The sequence below is a fragment of the Hirundo rustica genome, chromosome Z (assembly GCF_015227805.2).
Source record: "Hirundo rustica isolate bHirRus1 chromosome Z, bHirRus1.pri.v3, whole genome shotgun sequence".
NCBI lineage: Eukaryota > Metazoa > Chordata > Aves > Passeriformes > Hirundinidae > Hirundo > Hirundo rustica.
In genome coordinates, this window is record NC_053488.1 from 70,926,399 (window position 1) to 70,947,679 (window position 21,281).

General features: G+C 36.0%; 1 protein-coding gene across 1 annotated transcript in view; it reads right to left on the minus strand.

Moving 5' to 3' along the window:
• Positions 1-2,418: 2,418 nt before the first annotated feature.
• The window catches only part of MCCC2 (methylcrotonyl-CoA carboxylase subunit 2), a 36,416-nt gene continuing 17,553 nt past the window's right edge, over positions 2,419-21,281 (minus strand). Inside the window, exons 8-17 of the mRNA XM_040089836.1 lie at positions 17,199-17,263; positions 16,161-16,260; positions 15,138-15,233; positions 13,875-13,947; positions 13,623-13,699; positions 11,506-11,572; positions 11,080-11,236; positions 10,462-10,576; positions 9,128-9,213; positions 2,419-2,826 (exon numbers count right to left, since the gene is read on the minus strand). Coding sequence (XP_039945770.1) covers positions 2,709-2,826; positions 9,128-9,213; positions 10,462-10,576; positions 11,080-11,236; positions 11,506-11,572; positions 13,623-13,699; positions 13,875-13,947; positions 15,138-15,233; positions 16,161-16,260; positions 17,199-17,263 — 954 coding nt within the window. The 3' untranslated portion in view covers positions 2,419-2,708. The remainder of the gene's footprint in view (positions 2,827-9,127; positions 9,214-10,461; positions 10,577-11,079; positions 11,237-11,505; positions 11,573-13,622; positions 13,700-13,874; positions 13,948-15,137; positions 15,234-16,160; positions 16,261-17,198; positions 17,264-21,281) is intronic.

Sequence of the window (21,281 nt, forward strand, 5' to 3'; positions counted from 1 at the left end):
TACCTTTAATTCAGGTATATTTAAAAATTCATTTCATTCCAAAAGATATTCTACTGGTAGCGCAACACCAATGAAAATTACTGTTGTAATGGCAGAAAGAACTGCTACTGCAAAAGCATGAGACTCCTGGTGGCAGACACAATGTGAGAAGTCTGGGTGATTATTTTGAGACAGCATGAATAGATCTACTAACATCATCAAATGTGGTACAAGCATGGGGTCCAACTCCTCGCTCCTGCTGCCTCCAGAGAAAACAGAGTTTTTCAGCAAACCTCAGCAAAAGACCATCTCAGTGATCAGAACACCATCACACACACAAGGGGCACTGTGTACACTCAGTGCCCCATAGAGAATGCAGCATGGTAACATGCAAAAGCTTTTCCAAAATAGCTGTGTAGTGGAGGAGTGATAATCACTAGCAGCTCTCTGAACTGCTGTTCTGCACTGAAGATCCTGCTCAGTAGTGACTGCTAACCAGATCATGCTGATAGGATGATTTTGCCTGTGATGATTAATTTCATTTGCATTAACATGTTTGTAAAGCTAAGTATTACTAAGGCAGAACATTCCTATTTAATTAGACATGTATTTTGACTTTGCTTGCACACATATTCAGAGGAAGAAATCTTGACAAATGTAAACAACTGTCTTTTCAGATGTAACAAGCAACAGGGAATTACCTGTTCTCAGAAGCATCTTTCCAAACACACCTGCTTCTATGATCTGTATCCCACGATGATGTTACAGTCTTCAACTTGGCATGATTTAGTTATGAGTGTAATCAAAAGATTATATTAAAAATAAAATTATTATTCAGAGGAGATCCGTTTTCTTAGCAGAAACAGGCAGTAGACCTCATGACTTTGGAAATGACTGGCAAAAGTGACCGCCATAATTAAGAACAGAAAGTCAAGTAGCTAAACTGATTATTCAACTGGAGTAGGAGAAAATACAATGTGTTTTTTCTTATTGGAAGCCACTAACAACATTTCAGTGTTTGGAACTCTTTTTCTCCTTGCTTATGTTTTATAAATATATATATTTTTATATTTTATAAATCTGTATTTAAAAGTAGGGTATTTTTAAATGCATTTCAGAAGCCTACTAACCACAAATAATCTCATTTTACTTTCGGGATCAAAAAATCTTGGGTCTATGCCAGACATGTTCACAAATGTGTATAATGAGACAACTGGCACAAATGCATGGCTCTGTGCCTAGCTGGCAGCATTTTAAATAATTATTCTATGTTAAATATTATTAGATGTACTGAGAATAAGCATGAGAGTGCAGACCTACAGAAGTAATCTTTCCAGTGGCGCAGAACACACCAGGCTTTGGATACATTTCATCTCAGTAAAAAGAGGGAAAATTGCTCTTTTGGTGCAATATAGAAGTGTGCCAGAGACCACCCAGCTCAATATATGCTAGGCTGTCTATATTCTACATTGAAGATCCCTATTCCAAAGAATTATTTCATTTTCTCTTTTACATCTGTCTTAGACACAACTAGAAAGGCCAGTAGACAGCAGACCTTCCATCCTCTTCCATGATCCAAGGAGAACTCTCCACACAAGCCTAGGAAGATTACAGCTAGCACCTTACCCCGGGTGATCACATCTCTTAGCAGTCTTTCCCCTCCCCACAGGCCAGTACAGGACAGGACCTTTATCATGTACACTGGCTCTTCTTGGATTTGACTCTCAGTTAAGAATATTTCTGGCACCTGTAGAGCAAAGCTAGATAAAATGAAATCACCTTCCTGTTCCTAGCTAGAACAGTATGTAGTTTCTACAAGGTGCAACTTTTCTGAAGAGAACAAATTAAATGACAGACACTGAATTCTTGAAAAACTTTACACTCCAACAAGCTGCCCTAAATAAATCAGAATAGCCAAAGCACTCCAGCATTTCAAAACTCCTTAAGTGTCAGTCGACTTCAGGCTTCTGCTCTGAATGAAGAGAGATGCTTGTGGACAGAGCACTGTCTTTGTGAAAACAAAATTACCGCAAGGACCACACACCAGGTTTAAACACCTTTGCAGCCAATCCCTATCCTCACACATGCTCTCAGCAATTTGCTGATTTCACAGATACCAGCACACACCTCCCATTTCTTCCAGAAAACATTATGCATTCATCAGGTTCAATAGTTGTTTTGACTTCAGGGAACCACAGAAAAGCAATGATTTTTGGATGAAATCCAGAGATAGAACAAGATGAAAACATCTACATGAAATCTGTAATTTCATGCTGTGTTGAAATCCCTGGCTGTCCTTACAGCACCTCCCCTTCACAAAAGTTATTTATCAGCACATATGGGTTTTTCTTCGTTGAACTGCAAAAGTACTTTGCATTTATAGGAGGCATACAAAAAAGAATTAAGAGAAATACAGGAGCTATTGATAAGCACCAAATATACAACTTATTTTGCACATTTATTTATATAAGAGGCAGTATCAACAGTTTTTTGTCAAACATGAAGTATAATGCTAGGACCTGCAATTTATTCATGCAAAGCAGTTATATAAGAACTTAAATGACATCTCAAATCACCGACAAAAAACTAAAGCACTGTGTGACAGCTACAATCAGTGAAAATAATGATGCAAGATTCATTAAAAATAGCATGTTACAAATACTGTAGTTAGTGTGATGCCCAGCCCCAAATAAAATATACAGAAGTAATTCTGACGATCACGTTTAAGTTTACATCCTGAAAACTCCAAATTGTGTCTTCTTTGTGGGCGCATTTAGTGCTGCGCTGAGACTGAGGCCCAAAACCAGTCTTGTGTCAGCTGGATCAATAATTCCATCATCCCATAATCTAGAGAAAAACCAAAAACATAAAAAACCAAAACTTTTAATAATTAAAGGTTTAATTTAATTTAATTAAAGGTTTAATTAATTTAATAAAGGAAATATACAGCAGGTATACTTTCAAACACAAGAAACTGGAAATGCTTCATATTAAAGAAAGAAGAGTAACGAGCTAATTTATACTTAAAATGATGGCATCAATTCACACCATTCATCAATGCAACAGACTGTTGTGCTTTACTCCAAGGAATGTCTTCTAGAACAATGTATACATTTTAGGTAAGTGAAGAATGTCAGACGTACATATTTTAAACAGATTCTTCACACTTAATCATGTCCTTCAAGAAAAAAAGCCCTCTTTGCTTGTTAATGTTCAGATGGAGAATGACCATCTGTCAATGACCTATCTAATTCTATTAGGAATGCTTGCACTTTAAGGATTATGTCACATCATTATTTACAGTATTCAGGTTAATTCAACTGCCAGATGAGGATGATACAAATGTTTATTCTTTCATCATCAAAAAGCCATCAACACTTGTAAATAGTCTCTTTGACATTATCCAGATTTTAAGGTCTTAGTGGCATCAGTTCTCAATGACAGCTCCATCGTACCTACATTCAAATCCATGTTGAAATTCCCAGCAGGCCATGAAACTGTAAATATTGTTATTTCCCCAGCAAGATATTTAAACAATGTACCACACTGCTCATTGAAACCCAGTCTTGCTTAAACACATATTTTAATCAGCATCTGCAGAACACATACACAGTATCTTTGGTTAAGAGAGGGATGCTCCTCCTTCATCTTTTCCTAGAGAGACTTATTTTGCCTTCTTTGTGAACTTACTTATTGTTGGCTAATACTTAATTCTTTGTGGAAAATTTAAAAATACAAGAAACAGTCTTGAATAGGGAGCCAAGACTGATTTTACCAAGAGAAGACACAGCCTTTCCTTTTTAACTGAAGTTTCATCTGCAAATTTTATATTGTTTGGAGATAAAATTAGTAAAATTTATTAGACAGGAAATAGAATATTTTGCACTCTTCTTTCAATCCTAAATGCGCGAACATCACCCCCTGGAGGACTGCAAACTGTACAATAATACATGCTGATAAACTCAAAGCAGCAGCAGCCACTTGAGCATTTTCCATATTTGCTTTATTTTGCCATTTGCTGTGAAAGTCATATTGAGTAAATCAGATAAATATACTGAAAGACTGACAATATATATGCTCTTATTTTACAAGGTGTATCTATCCTATGAAGCACAAAATGGAATTGCAGTTGAAGACACCTTTAACAAGACCAGGCACAAGAGTTCAGGCTCAACTCTAGGAGCATGTTTTCAAACTATTAAACAGAGAAGAAAAAGGATACCCAGCTCAGGACGATTACTATAAAAAATCTTACCATGGTGAGGCTTCCCAAGCAGGAGACTGTTAAACTAAATGTGGCACAAGAGCGAAACAGAAGTACAGAAGAAGAAAAGAGTTTGGAGAAGGGAATACTGCTGCTAATTGAGCAAAATAAGGCTCTTTCTTTTCTGGGAGTGAAAACCAAATTTTGATTTAAGAAGTCTTGCACTGACCTGGCTTCCAGGTCCTAAAAAGTGGAGAATGAATTCTGGAAAAATGATAGAATCGTAGATTCGTTTGGGTTGGAAGGGACCTTAAAGATCATCCAGTTCTAATCCCCCCACCATGGGCAAGGACACCTTCCACTAGACCACGTTGCTCAGAGCCCCATCCAACCTGGCATTGAACACTTGCAGGGATGGGGCAGAGGATTGCTCCTCTGGGCAATCTGTTCCAGTGCCTCACCACCCTTGCAGTGAAGAATTTCCTCAAATGTGAAAAGGAGAAAACCTTCTGGCATGGCAAAAAAACCCCAAAAGACCCAAACCTGTTAAAAACCCAAAATACAAATATAAGAAAACTGTAGCTCTATCTAACTTCTTCTCATTTTAGGATTCTCAGTCAGTACCTTCCTTCTAGTGGGTTAGTAATCCAAGCACTGGAATATTCTAACAACCACACTTGTACCTGCATGAAGTGGTACTAACAGCAAATTCTGTTTCAGATACAGACAACAGCTGTCTGTATCATAACTCTGATAAAGTGCATGATCTGAACTCCTGCTGACTCCTGTGAGTAACTTATTTCCTAACTGTATCTTAAACTTTTAAGTAGTAACTCATTAAAATATCTGGGCATATTTGGGGAATACTCCATTGGAAAGACTCAGAGGAAGTGCTTTTTACCATTCAAAAGCAAAAGCAATTGAAAGCTCTTTTTTTGTTGTTCAAAATAGCCTAAGAAAAGTGTAGCTTGGTTTTACAGAGACTTACTTAAGAGATGGTTGAATTTTCTTTATTTTTCTCAAGACAATGATTATAGCTCTTAATATAACTTAGCATGACAGAATAGCCAAGACAGTATTTTCTATACTTTCAACTTCACAAAGTGTACATTACCAAAGTTTAATGCACATGTTTTCGGGTTTTTTTTTTTTTTTTCACCTTGTATTTGTATTTTGATTTAATTATGATGAATATAGTCAGATTAATCTGCCAAAGGAATGGAGAAGATCCTCCTTAATAGTGAAAATAAAAGTAGTTTTGTGAGGTCAAATCAATCCCAACCTTCTGTTCTCTTCAGACTATGAAAAAACCCCCAACTTTATGAACAATCTTAAATATAGTAACTTCTATTTTTAAGCAAATTTTAGGTTTTTGACTGCTACAGGTTTGTTTGCTCTGCATATAAACATTTTTTCCCAATAAATAACTGCAATGAAACACAAACAGAATGAGGGAACTCATAATTCATAATTAACATGTTCAACACATTTGCTCAGGGCTTGGAAAGGGCGGGGATAAACTGACTTTAAAACAATCACCAACTCAGTGCAATACATTGCAAGCTGCAACTTCATAGTGATTACTGCTGTAATAAATATCCAAACATGAAGAACATTTTAATGACAGATTTGGGTGTAGGTTTGGTGGTGGGTTTTTTTTGTTTTTTTTTTTTTTTTGGTAACAATGCAATTGACTTATATTGACAGCCACAGAGATTTTATGTTGCGTGGAAGTCAAACTGCTTTCATATGGTCACCCTTGGCTTCTGCCTCTCTTTGTTTAAAGAAAACTGCATTCTCTACAGGGATGTGACATTAATAATTAAACTATCTATTAAAACCCCATTGCAGGAACATGAGTCACACTACACTCATAAAATATCCGTAACTGAGATAGTGTGAGTAAAAGAAATGAAGTTGCCTAAAGTAAAATGCTTTGTAATTTGTTAAGATACAAACCACTGAAATCTTTTAAGAAATCTGTGAGCAGATTAATAAAACTCATTAAAAAGGGTGCTGTCTAATGACTGCCATTAATTAAGACTGCTCGTTGTGAAAGGTTCTAATCAAAAAAAGTGGTTAAAGTCTGATTAGAAAATACAACTGCAGGGAACAGTATTGACATCCTGTACATATAGCAAGTAATCACTCATATGCAAAACTATATAAACAGAACAAACAGGGATATTTTCTTGTCTTTTAAGATTGTTAGAGCTTTTTCCTTCTCTCTCTTTATTACTGCTAAAAGCTTGATTCAAAGCCTAATGAAGTCAAGTGGAAGGGTCACATCCATCTCAATGGCTATTAAGGGTGAGGCAGACATTAGGCAGGAGGAGCCTCCAAAGCAGCTGCACACAAGCAGCAATACGGACAACAATCTTTGTGCCCGTCTATTATTTTTGTTCTCTCAAAAATGCAAAGCTGTTTGTTAGAATTTCCTTGTTGACCTTTCAGTGGAGGGATCTCACAAAACAAAGGCTGTCCGGATTCAGTTTCAATTACAGTACCCTGACATTTGGTTGACAACCAGCTGGGTTTTTATCATGCTTGGAGCCCAACAGGAATGGGCTGCAAAAGGGACAGGTTAGCCCTCCCTGAATTACAGCAAATGCTCACTAATAAGCAGCTGCTGATGTTGGCTAAGGAAAGGGTTGTCTACAAGGTGCAAGGTGAGCGGTACACCCTTCCTCCTGAGTACACTTGCTGCAAAGACTGTAATCCACTTCATCTCATTGTTTCTGCTTGGACAGCCCACTCCACAGTAATGAAAACTTCTGAACTACTGATCTGAGATCTTGCTTAGGAATTAGTTAATGCAAAGCCACGAAAGGGCAGAAAACATGAGTATATCCACTGAAATATCCAATTAACTCTACAAGAGAGCAATTAAAAGCTCCTAGACAATGCAGACTGCACCTACTTGAACTGAAAAGTGAGAGAAAACAGCCAGGACTGCTCTGACCTGAGCCACTCACACACTGTTGTCAAAAGCACTCCTTTATGAAAAGAGGCATTTCAACTTCATTGCTTATAGTCAGATAAGCCTCAGTGGGATTTCAGCTCTGACATTTGACTTCAGTTTGGCTTATTATCTTGAGCGCAGCGTCACATGAACCCAACCACGTGCAATCCAGACCCACGCGAGTTCTCAGCCAACTTACATCTGTGCACGTCACACTTCCTTTCCAAGAGGAAACAGTAAGAAGTGCATAACTAGCTAGCTTTTTCTAATAAATGACACATCACCTAGCACTAAAAGCACTTTCTAATGGCTTGGCTGGGCAAATTTAAGCTGTTTGCTGGGGTGACTACTAGATTTGCAACTTAACTTCACAAAATGCCCAGATATTCTGAAAACATAAACCGGTAAAAGTTGTTCATCAAAGAGCACAAAGCTAGCTTTAAACGCTCAAGTTCCATGTCTAAAAATCAGACATTATTAAAAATTTAAACGTGATATTTTTTAATGCTAGTCTTAACTTTACATGCAAAACTGCCTTCTTACAAGTTAGTAACTTACTGCTGTAAATTCTGACAATCATCTGTTGGTTTTGGGGAGAGGATAAGTTTTTATTTTGCTAATATATTGAATGTTAAATAAATCATGAGCAAAAGAGTCTGACTGTTTCCAGTGAACATATAAAAAAAGCAAATGTAAAAAAAATCGTATTATTCATCTTCTCTGGGATTAATTTTAAATACAGACAGTGTGACTAATTTTTATAATGTTATAAGTGAAATATTCTTCTCCTTAAAATCCAGTTATAAAAATGATAATAACATATTTTTTCATTTTTCCTTCTTGCTGTAGAACACAAGGTCAGCTGTTAAAAACTTCTGTGCTATTTCTTTAACTACCCATTAAGATCAAGCCTGAGGAAGGTATTCATTTGATGAAACTTTAAAATTAATGTTGATTTCCCTGGTATAAATATCTTAGTTAAGTATATTCCACTATCCCTACAGAAAAAGGTAGAAGTTACCAGTAATTTCATAACTTACTTCTGATCACGAAGAAGGAGCTCTTTCCAGTTACCTGTCCCTGCTTCCACAGTTAGTACAATCCTCAATTTGAGGATTACTACAGGAGTCTCCTGCATTGTTCACTGCCTGCTCTCCTGCTTTTACAGCTGGGTAGCCGGACATCTGGGTCACTGAAATATGCTATCCCCTACCTTCATTAGTAGCTGAGTCTGTGGAAAATTAGCTTTTGGATACCACAAGCAGAAATATATGCAGGAACTTCAGCACTGACAGGAATAAACAAATGCTGAATAACCATCAAAGGCAAAGAAAGCCCCCAAACTACTTTTCAGATGTATCTGGATCACTTCAGGATGCTACCTTGTTTCATTAGCCTAACTAGTTCCGTGTTATTTACTAATATTCTATCAGCCTGAGCACCAAATACTAGAAAAGACTTCTCAGCAAACAAGAGTATGCTGCAACCCTACAGCTAAAGCCCTACATCATCATTGCTATCATCCAATACAATCACCTACCATGACCTGAAATTTACCAATGGCTTCAGGTCTTCTTGAAATTGCTGCCTCCTTTTCCACTGGCCTCTTCTACTTGCAGGACCCTATTAATACACATGCAGCGACCCATTATATTGTTCAACAGGCTTTAGAAACGTGACCAGATACGACACTGAGGAGAATGATATAAAACTTATCCAGAACAAAATACGTAACACAGAAACTCCATGCTACCATATAATTTCTTACAGAACCAGCTGTAATTGCTCCAAGTGCATGCTGTATTCTGAAACAGCTCGTGGTATCAGGTTCCAGAGATAAGACAAGCGAGACCTTGGTTTGAATGCATATAAACAACAATCTTTGCTTCCAATTGCTCTGTTCTGCTGTTCTTTAATACCAAGAGTTAGATGTCAAGCGCCACAATTACAATTAAATTTTAGAATAGTTATTTGTATGTTACCTTGCACTGGAATAATAAGGGTTTCCCTCCTCCTCGAACCTCCTAATGATTGGTTCCTTCAAAGCTGCTTCATCCGCCTCAGACAACTGAAAAACCACATAAAATATACTTCAATATTTTCTTCCCCAATGATAGCAAAGCTTTATATGCAGCATCAACCTGAAGAAAATGCCTAAATTATCTGCCCAAAGTTTTTTTACTTTTTTAGCAAACCATTGTCAATTTTGCATGTTTGACAACAAAACTAAAATGGCACTTTCCAAATCAAGTGGGTGAAAAAAGGAGAATAAACATATACTTAACTGAATGTATGAATAATTGGTGACTAGCACTTGAAAAATTACTGAAGCTAGTGTATTGGAAAAAAAAATAAAGGCTGCCTTTGGCACAATTTTTTAATAATCTAAGTCTGAACTATTCTAGCACTGGGCTTCTCTGGGATCCAGACTCGTCACAGTATTTCAGAAAACTTTAAAGTTTCTAACACATTTGACCGACATTTAACTACTGCTAATTATTTTTCTTGAACTTCCTTCTGGATATCATGGATTTGGGAAATAAAGACAGACAGAGATATGGGTGATTCTATCCACAGAAAGAACAGTCAAGTGTTGAAAAGTAATGACACTGAGATAACACGTTCATACTACTTCACTATTCTGATTAATTATTCACCATAAATATGAACAATTTTAAGACATCACAATAAAACCTCTTCTTATGGGATCGAGGCAGTAGTATAATAATAAACCTTGCAATTAAGAAAACCCAGCTCAGCAGAAAAGAGTATGCAGTGAAACTATAAAATATTACTACAAGATTTAATAAAATACACCTCTGATTTCCAATTAAAATGTGGACATGAGCAAAAACTTTTCCAAACCTCTCCAGACTTCTTCTATTACAAGCTTCATAATTATCAATCAGTGAATGAATTGAAGATCAACTTTCTCAAAGACTGCCACCTTCATAATAACTGGAAAGACACTCTATCCTGATATATTCCTCTTCATACTCCCAAACCAAGGAGGATTCCTGGTTGCTCATCTTGGGTAGAACTAATAACTTCGTGCACGAAGTACAAAAGGACAATGGTATATGAAATACTCCTCTTCTTAAGCAAAGATAAGAAATGTTAGGAATTATCATCACATTTCAAAGAAGTAAGTAGTAATATTTCACAAATGCTTCATGTTTGTGAGTGCACTAGGTGGTATTGGGATAGTTCACTGTTGTCTCACTCTCTTTCACCCTCTCCTAGCTCACAAATGACCAACTCCAGTTAAAGAGTAAGTGATAATGACTTTACTAGAAATGAAAGAGGAAAGATATACCTGTTTTCCCTCCCTTGCTTTTTGGTCCTTAGTTATTGTAGCTAGAACAGTTGCAGCTTGTTCCCCTCCCATCACTGATATGCGAGCATTTGGCCACATATATAGAAATCTTGGACTGAAAAAATACATATTAAACATTAAGGTAAGACATTTTCATATTTCCTAGTGAAGAACTAATTCTCACTCAACTAAGAATACATTTTTATGCACGACAATTTTACAATATATTATTTTTTTAAAAAGGTACATTAACATACTTCAATGCTCGCAGCATTACGTTTGAAAATATAAAAATTCTGTTCATTTCCATTATTCAAACACCTTTTAAAAAAAACCCTTGTCTTTCTTGAATCTCTTCAGCTCACATTTCTAACCCACAGGATGTGAACTGGTTTAGAAGGTCTCCTCTGTCACATAATTCAAGGTGAATCATGAGCCTTATCAGTCTCCACGAATTTCAGGCTATTATTTACTTATGAATGTATTCATTAAGAACACTTTTCTTTTCCAAACAGCACAACTTTTTCAAGAGTTCAGTTGATTTTTCAGAATGGTATTTCAAGGTTATGCTCTCTTAAGTTATTTCTATCTGCTGTCATAATCTGAAGCAACACTTACCTATATGCTCTTCCACACATCCCATAGTTTCCAGCTCCATAAGAGCCGCCAATAATGACAGTTATTTTAGGAACATTGGCACAAGCTACAGCAGTTACCATCTTGGCACCATCTTTTGCTATCCCTCCAGCCTCATATTCTCTGCCAACCATGAAACCTAAAGAAATACAACATAATGAAAGACCCACCAGCTTTACATTATAATACTGTGCCATATGTCATACTGTGTGCTTCACAGCATATGCAGAAAGAACTGAGAAGCAAATCATAAGGCAGGGCCTTCATCAGCTGCTAAGAGGCTGATTTCCAAATAGGCTCAAGATGCAGGTACTACAAAGCACAGAAGAAGCTGTCTAGAACACATCATCAACAATTAACAGCAAAATCTACAACAAAGTGAAACCTCAAAAACTTGATCCTACTCACCTGTAATATTCTGCAAAAAGACAATGGGAATATTTCTCTGGCAACACAACTGGATAAAATGTGTACCCTGTAGAGAGGAAAAAAAGAAAAGAGTAAACCATTAGAAGTTGGACAAGTGAAGCTATCACTACCAGCATTCTGAACTCATTGCTATATCCTTCCACTGAAGTCCACCACTGGACTTCAGTATTTCCATCAGGAAGTGCTACACTGCTTCTCCTTCCCTCAAAGTTAACTGTAAAACATGCATTCAGTGTAGCAGAAGTAAGAGATCTCCATGTTGTGCGACCACGGGTAAAAAAAAATAATATCCTTAAAAAGCATTACTACTGATACTGAAAAGCTCAACTGCTGTGACTCAGCCAATATTCGGTTAAACTATGGACAGCACCAGTGTAGCATCTGACATCGAATTTGCCAAGACTCTGTCAGAGAAATCAAGAGAGTCAGTCAGAAAAACATATCTCCCCATTTTCTGTACAAAAGAAAAGTATTCTCTAAAATTGGGAAAGGCCTATATCCATTATTTACTCATGGCCCTGCCAATTGCTGTAGCATTTTCCCCCTTTCCTGAACGCAGATGCCTTCTCCCTATTTACTAGCAAAAGACCAATTTCCTAGCAAAGTTACAAATAGTAGATTCAAAGCCTCTGTTTAAACTAATCTAAATCAATGAAGTTCCTTGGCTTATTTATACACTTGCTGGTAAAAAAACAAAACAAGGTTATGTAGCACAACAGCTGAGAAAACATCTAATCTCATCACTACATAAAACCTGCAAAAGTTATAAAAAGAGAAAAGAGAGAAAAATAATTAAGCATAATCTTCAGAGAAACCTGTGAATAGCATAGTGATAATGGAAAAATGGGAAAAATGTGCAACAACTCATTACAAAAATGCAAGAGAAAAGAAAGATTATTGCTAAGGTATGTTGCTTACAGAACCAACATAATGGACAAAGATTTCTCTAGAAGTGAATTTCCTTCTACTGATACGCCAGTAAAAGCCAGAAAATTAAGATTCCTTACTTTTTTTTTTTCATTGTTAGGAAAAAAAGTTGTAGGACTAAATTGTTAGAAAAATAATGAAAGTATTAGAAATACTGCAAGAGTTATTTTCTACCTGGAAATAACTGTTAAAAACAAATGTCAGATGAAAAAAGTGTCATTTACTGCAGTGCTCCAAGTTGGAAATATTCCTCTACCACATGAAACTCAATTTTGTGTATTATTTTATATTTTATATAAATTCAGTAAAATTACTTCCTTTCTCCACCTCTCTCATCAATGCTTCCTTTTTCTGTATATTCTTGGTACTGATTTCCTCACTATTAGCTCAAGAAGCTTGTTAGAATAAAACTAACATATATAATCGCTATTACAAAAAATTCAATTGACAGCTGTTTCTTGAAAAAATAAAGAACTAAAGCAAGCAACACAGACCAAGGTAAACACTTTGCAATACCCTGATACTCTTTATCACCATCATTCCCTGAAGTCCAAACTGTAAAGCACTGTTAACTGTAATAAAATCGTAATATTCCTTAACACACAGCTTTTAATTCACAAAACAGGTATTTTGCTCACAGATTTTCAGAGACTGCACAGGTATTCACTCATTACTCTAAGCCAGGAGATGCTGCAGCAAAGTATGAAAATTAAAACTCTGGTAAACCAATGAACTGAGTATTGGAATCCAGGTTTTAGATTTTCCAGTTATTAGTAAAACAATGATGTGGTTTTCCATAGTACTTCATGGGTTAGAGATTAGAAATACCCAATAGGGTATCTGAAGTAATCAGGATGGACTTGTCTTGTAAGGGATTTAAGTTTCAGTATACACAATTTCAACTACATTGTATTCATAGGAATCCAAATGCTGTTCTGCTGTTGGTCTGTCTTCTTCATATCAGAAAAATCTACCAAACACTGTTTCTAAAATATGGTCAAATTTTTTTTTTACAGCCTATTAATAGCCTATATCTGTTTCACATTTACATGAAAAGCATGGAGCCAGTTCTCTTTCATTATTTAAAAAAGTTCCTCACCTCAAGTGCAAGTTGTCCACCAGAAGTTTTTTTTCTCAATGGCAAAGAAGCTAATAATCTATCTATTTACCTTTTTTGCTGACTCTGAGAAAAGAACTCCATTGTTTCCAATAATTCCTACTGGGTAACCAAAAATTCTTGCAAATCCTAAAGGGGAGAGATTAATTTGTAAGTTTCCACATGTATTTATTTTTCCATAGCATATAAAGGTAACACTTCCTCCTGGTAACAGAAACTGCTATTCTTCTGAAGATAAATGTCATTAAAAATCCAACTAGAAAACCAGTCAGAACTTATACAGAATAATTATATTTCTACTTACCTGTAACTAAAGTATCCCCATACAAGGCTTTGAATTCATCAAATTTACTTCCATCTACAATTCTAGCTATGACCTTAAGAAAAAATGGAAAAACAACATTAAATTCCTAATCTTTCAAGGTTTTTAATTTGTTTAGAAAGGAAGGCCATGAGAACATATAACTTAAAACCTTTCCCTTTATAGAACATCGAGCAGCCCACCATATAAACAGTTTGGATGGCAGGCAAAGTCCGTTTAGTTTTTTAAGTGTGATTCATCTACATGTTTGTAAAAAAATGGAATTTCAAGACTAAGGATGTTCCAACCAAATAGCTAAATTATACAGGAACAATGTTTTCCTGATTAGTTGAATTTCAAAGAAAAACCTCTGTTTATATTAAACATTAATCAATAGCTTCTCATGTGTAAAGAAAAACACATATACACTCAGGAGTCTCTTTCTTAGAGATATTATTTTTAGGCTTGCCTGAGTTTGCAACATACAAATATAATAAAGATCTGATTTGAGGTTTCTCTGTGATGCAAAGGAGTAATTTTTTATAAATACAGATCCACTGGTAGCAAGACATTTGACAGAAGATACTTATTTCAACTTCAAAAGAACCTAAGTCCAAACAACTTCTGAGAGTGAAGTATGAAACTCAGTGAAACTGTTCATCTCTTTTTCCCCTTAATGCAAAGCAAATCCTAGTAATTTCTGCCAAATATTTTTAAGACAGGAACATATTATGACTCTTCCTAAAATACATACTTGGCTAGTAGTTGAAAAGGCTCCAAACGTGAGATTTGTGAAAAATATGAGAAAGCATTTTGGCTCAGATGAAGGTTCCAAGGCAGATAATTACACTAGACCTACAGTAGAGTACAATAGTTGTTGTATGCAGCTGGGAGAAGGCTCAATTGTTTGGTCTGCTTATACTCCATAAATATTTAAACAATTCATCTTTCACAGGACTGACAGAAAAAAGCCATCATATCCCTGGGAAAGTCTATAGAATGCTTTGCCAATGAGGAGTTCCCATTTCTGTCAACTTTTTCACATTGCTAATCTCTCATCCTTGCTAATACTTCTTAAAAGTATAATCAAAACCTATTATATTTTCAACAAGTCACTGCTATTGCATTGGATCTGCTGGACAAAAATAGAAAGAAGTAAGTACCCAAATCAAGTATTATCAATTATGACAATATAAAGAGTGATTTCCTGCATGAAAATTTGTGCATGTATGTATGGGAATATGGATCTTGCATTAATACTCATACCTCTTTGACATCAAAATTCCTTTTTAGCTGGTCACCAACTATTCCATATATTTCATCAGCTGGAAATAAAGGCTCTTCTGACGGTTCTATAGTCACCTATTGCAATTTAACAAAACAATTTAAACAACAAAGGAACCATCAGCTCACATTATGACTTAAAAATTCAAACAATTAATTTGTTAACTTCTCTGAGCACAGACTTCCCTTCACCAACAACATCAAAATGTTTGTACTGGCTTGTCATTTTGCATAAAGATCAAGTTTCCTAAACTGAAGTTTGATAACAGTTTCTCACTTACTGTTACCTTCTTCCTACTCCTGCATACATCTCCACATGTGCTTCACTTCTTCCATGTTATAAAAAAATTAGGCACGTCCTCCTATTTGCTTACTTTTACCCTGTGCCCTCTAAGGCAGGCAGCATTCTGAAAAATGGGTGAAGATTTTGTCACACAACCAAATACAACACCGTGCCTGCCTTGAGCTTCCATTCACCCTCACATATCTCCTACTAAAATAAAATAAGGCAATGCCACCCCCATATGCTAGCCATCCCATTTACTACAAGGAATTCTCAAAACAATTCATTGTCAAGATTTAGATCCATCCCCACAGTTTCCAGCTCCTTAATAATCCCAGAAAATGTCTATTCAAAAGGATGCTTCAGCAGGTATCTAATTTTAAGTCCATGGAAACAATCATGTGGGTTTAAAATTAAATTAAGTCATTTGCAAGACTGGATTTATCTAAAAAGTGCAATTCTATGATTCTGAAGCACTCTTCTAGTTGCTTCACTCTTGCATTCAATCCCAGTAGTTTCACTGGGAATAATACAGCAGGAATGTAACTGCAGAACTGAAGCATCACACAAACCTTTCAGAACAAAAACTGTAACTTCAATTTTCAAATGTGTAAAGTCATAGACAAAAATATGTGTTCTATAGAACAGGTGTTATATCAATCAGGCAGAGAAAAGCGTTCCTAATTTCAACAATGCAGTGTTTTCAGACTCTGTACACTTACATCTACTTTCTTCTGGAGATTCAAACTTCTTACAACATTCCTTGCTAGATGAAGTGCATGATTGTCATCCAAAGCATAATGATCTGTTACACCAGATTTTCTGTATATATAACAATAGAAAGATGAATACTTTGGGGGAAAAAATCAACATAAATCAGGCAATGAAAACTTGAAATTTTAAAGCTTCTAAGACCTTAAAAATATAGATGCAACAATTCAGCTCTCTTTGTTTATTATGAAATTACTTTAAAAATAAAATCCATGCCTGATCTTTTCTTGAAAATAGTACATTCAAGTTATCAGACATGAAAAAAAAAGCAACTGCAGGAAATAAAAAATCTAAATGACAATATAAAATATAAAAAGCATTGCTCATATGCAGCAAAACGCCATTTCAATTATAAAGAAAAACGTTTACAAAAATGGCATGAACTGCCTTTCAAAAGAATTCTTTATTCACTTCAAACTGAAGCAACAAATAAGCATTTATTATACAGCAATACGTAACTTACTGTGCTGTAATACTTAATTTTATTTTTAATTGCAGAACTTGGAAGTGCACATATTTTTTGGGTTTGATAAGAAGTATTTTTTTACAAAAAGCACAACCTATTTTGATGTTGCTTGTAGTGAATTCTATGTGGCAGTAAGGATGATACAATCTGCAAGATGTATTATCTTTCTCAATACATATTATTCTCTTAACACTCAGTATCAAATTCCTCCATATACTGCATGATGCTGCAGTACACTAGACACGTGAGTATTTTAAAGCAGTAAATGAAGGAAACAGTGCTAACTAGAGTAACACAATGTAACTGTGATATTCTAACAATAAAACAATCAGTCAGCACTAGATAACAACACATAAATAAATTTCAAAAGGTAAACACAGCTTAAGGAACCAAATAAAACCAAAATAAAAAATAATAAGTGAAGGGCAGGGGCAGGAGCAGGAGCAGGGGCAGGGGCAGGGGCAGGGGCAGGGGAAGTCTAAAATATAGAAGAAATTAACTCTGGGAGAATATTTCTTTAAACCTGCAGTGAAGATCTGCCCCTCCAAGATCCTCTGCTGATACCTGTTCACCTGTTGCTGCTTTAACCTGACACAAGGAAAGGAAAATGAGCTTCACAGTTGACACTTGTCGTGCATTAATATTTATACTATCTTAGGTAGAGTAATGACAGATAACTTTGCAAAATGTTTCTTCATTGATCACATTTCCCTGCTTACTCTCCCTCAGAGTATCAAAATAACACAGAATCTTGTAAACAATACTTCTTTTCTTTGACTTTGCATGCTTATCCTAGTAATATGAGTTTTTACTTACCAAGACATTCCCCCCTGTTCTACTTATTGCTATGTCCATCATTTGTGTGCATACATTTACACATCCTTCAGATTCATAAACATGCTTTTTGACAAAAATTTTCTCCACACTTAATATAAAATTTCAAATAGGATTATTTCCATACATTGTTTCAAGCAAACAATAACCCAGCTAGGATTTTTCAATTTTGCTTTCTCTACATAAACACTTCTGTGAATTTTAACTCACTCATTTAAATATTAACCATAGAACAACCATTAGAAGTTTTTATTTTCTAAACCTTCCAGTAAATACACAACGATTTAGTAATAATAATCTTCCTTAAAAGAACATATCAGTGGCATGTAAGTGCTTGGATCAAGTATGATGTCTCCATAAAAGAACACGGACTACACAATCCAGAAGCCTAGATCTGTGTAATCTTAGACCTGAAAGGCTAATTTAAGAGTGAATGGTCTCCTCCTTAGAACAAAGCAGTATTACCTACTACTGGGGTTAAAAAAAACTCCAGAAGACTTCTTGAGGCATTTCTACTCTACAGTAAGTGCTTTGAAAAGGATTCCTTGAAAGCAGGAGAAACCATTATTTATTACCCACACAGAGTACAGAGGTAAAGTACAAGCAAGGGAAGATAAAAATATCACCATTTCTAAAACAGATTTCATACTCCAAGTTTCATATCTAAAAATGAAACACACTAATTTTTATATATATATATATATATGTGTGTGTGTGTGTATATATATATATTTTTTTTTTTTTCCTCTCTCTCACACACACGCACACTTCCAAACTGTCAAGTTTGCAAATTTAGGTATAGATATTTCTTCAACAGTGGATTTTGAAATTTGAATTACCCATGGAAAATGAAGGTGTGGCATACCAATTAATGGAGTGCTTCTGTCAGAGACATAATTAACTTGTGCCTTCATTAAACAGTGAACATAAGAAGATACTTGTAAGAGAAGTGAAGAAGATTTCTTCACTGGAAGGGTTATGCAGCATTCGAACAGCCTGTCCAGGGTAGTGGTTGAGTCACCATCCCTGGAGGTATTTAAATGCCTACAGATGTGGCATTTAAGGGTTTAAGGCACAGTTTAGTGGTGCATTTGGCAGTGTGAGGTTAATGGCCAGACTCAGTGACCTTTAGGGTATACTGTAAGTTATTCTACCATTTGACTATATTATTTTATTCTGTGAGTCAATGAAATAATTACACACATCTGTCATTATGCAACCAGTTATACTATTAACTACTGCAGAACTTGGCACAAAGCTGAATAACGCAATGACTTCCATTGGCATGGAAATCCCGATACTCATTTTAAAATATTTCACAAAAATGGTTTTATTTTTTCACAGAGGTGAAATTTTCCTTCTCCAAATCACAATTTTGGAGCTGTGGACTCTGTCTGCCACCATGTGAGATCGAAAAGTTTAACTCCTCTGCTCAAAGCACGGTCAGCTGGAGAAGGTTGCTAATGACCACGTAATGACCTTGAGTTTTGAACAAGAATGGAAACTCCACAACTTGGCTTGGTATGACCATCCTTGCAGCAAATGTTTTCTTATGACTAAACAGAACTTCCTGTATTTCAGTTTGTGCCTGGTAGCCTCTTGAGCTATCACAGGGTACCAATAAGAGGCTTGGCTCCACTATCAGATTGAAAAGTCTCATCTCTCTCACACCCTCCTCATTTTACAGATGCTCCACTCCTTCACCTTTGTGGAATTTCACTGGCTCACTCAGGCTTATTCTGGAGCACCCAGAGCTGCACCCTGCAGCCCAAATGTGTCTTATTCTGTTAGAGCAGGAGAGAATGAGCATTTGCTCCATCACCTTTCCAGATACAGCAGCGGAGCCGAGCATTCTACAAACTGCAGTTTTAAGTAAAACTTACTTAGAGTTAGTAGAAGTTACCTTAAAGTTCATTAAATTCTAACAGACTGCAAGTAAGAGCCTCAACAAGATACATGTGTATTTTCTAAGAACCACCTTGTTCAAGCTACTTCAGCGAGAAATTGTTAAAATAAATAAACTTCAACTTTAGTTATAATATGCATTTTCTACAACAGATGAGGCCAATATGTAGGAAAGTCCCCAGTACATAAATACATATGAACTTGAAAAATTTATTTCCTCTTTTTACCAGATTTTTTTTTCACCTCTGAGAACAGAAAGCAGAAAATTTTCTCTCATGAAGGAAGAATCAGAAATTTCTGTAACAAGAGCCTATAGGTCTCATGACATCCTGAACTAGCAAGCAGTACTGCCAAAGATGCCGATACAGATACTCTGTTTGAGAAAATGCAGAAGAATGGCCCTGCTTGTGGAGTCCTGTTTTGAGGAGGCTGAAATCTGATCTCCTCCCTTGACCTAAACCCTAAGACTGCTCCCCTACAATACCAGATAAAACCGACAACCCTGCCCCTGCTCGCTCTCTTCATCTTCACCCTTCTTCACTCTAACCCCCTCCCTGGCCCAGGGTAGAGGGGATAAATGAATTCTCATGCTCATAACAAAGACTTGTCTCATTTGTTTCCCTGCTGGTGGTTGGAACACCTGGTACTGTGAATATTACTGCTACCACAACACTTGTCCTCTTCTATTGAGATCTGTCTGTTTATGAAATCATTACTCCTCACCTTTCCAAAAAAGATCGCCAAGAAATCTTCCATTTTAGACTGTAGACTACCTCCAATTCACTTTTTTTAAAAATCATACACATCTCAAATCTAATTATAAGTAACACCAGGGATTTTCATTTTTTCACATCCTCAGGATGTTTTGTTTTAGGCAGGCAAGAAATAAAGTCCAGTCCAATTTTCTTCATACAGGAAAGACATTTTGGGAAGCGGAGCTTACTCAATAATGACCACAATATCTGCTACAGCATGGAATAGGAGTTTTTATGGGAGTCTGAAGTAGTTTTGACACTTAGAAGGCAAGTAGAATATTTTCTGTGAGAATATGAAAAGCTTTACAGAACAGAAAGGCTGACAGGTGGAGATGATAGCTTGATCTATACGGACAAAGATAAGGATCATTACATCTGCAGGTTGCTAGGAAACAAATTAAACTGGAGGATAGTTGTGCAATCTTCCTCTGAAAATGGGGAAAGATTTTAAAACTTTCCAACTTCACAACACCTTTGCAGTCACTGACTTGGCTAGTCAAGTCGCCTCTTTGAGGCTTGATTCGGGTCACCCTTTTCCTTGTCTACCCTGGCAAAAGTCTCATGTGCTACATGTCAGTACATATGTATGATGCAAATTGCCTTATGATGTTAAATGATTACCATTCCCAGAGAACAAGCTTCTGGTCCTCTTTTTTCATCTTCCAAGCCAGCTTTCTGGGTCATACTGGGTATTAGTTGTCTTGCTGAAAACCTTTTTGAAAAGGTCTGTACTTTGACAGCTCACGTGTTCCCGCAACCAGTGCAGCTCTTCTTATTTACAGCAACGAACATACTAATACTCTGATGCACAAAGTTCATGACTTTCATCACACTTGTTTTCTTATCTCAAAGGAAAGATGTACAAATTACGTTACTCAGTCAACTAATATTATTCTCAAATAGTACCTTCATTCATGCTTATGCCACTTTTCAATAAGAAACTCCAAATATCTAAATTACAGTGAAAAATTTATAGAGAAGTACTTAATTTTGCGGAGGATTTGTCAATGTTTACCTATAAACAAGTGGAAAAACACTAATACAAGATAAAATGGAACAGAAACCTAGGGAGGACATTTAAAACAATTACTGTCAACAAAATTCAAACAAAA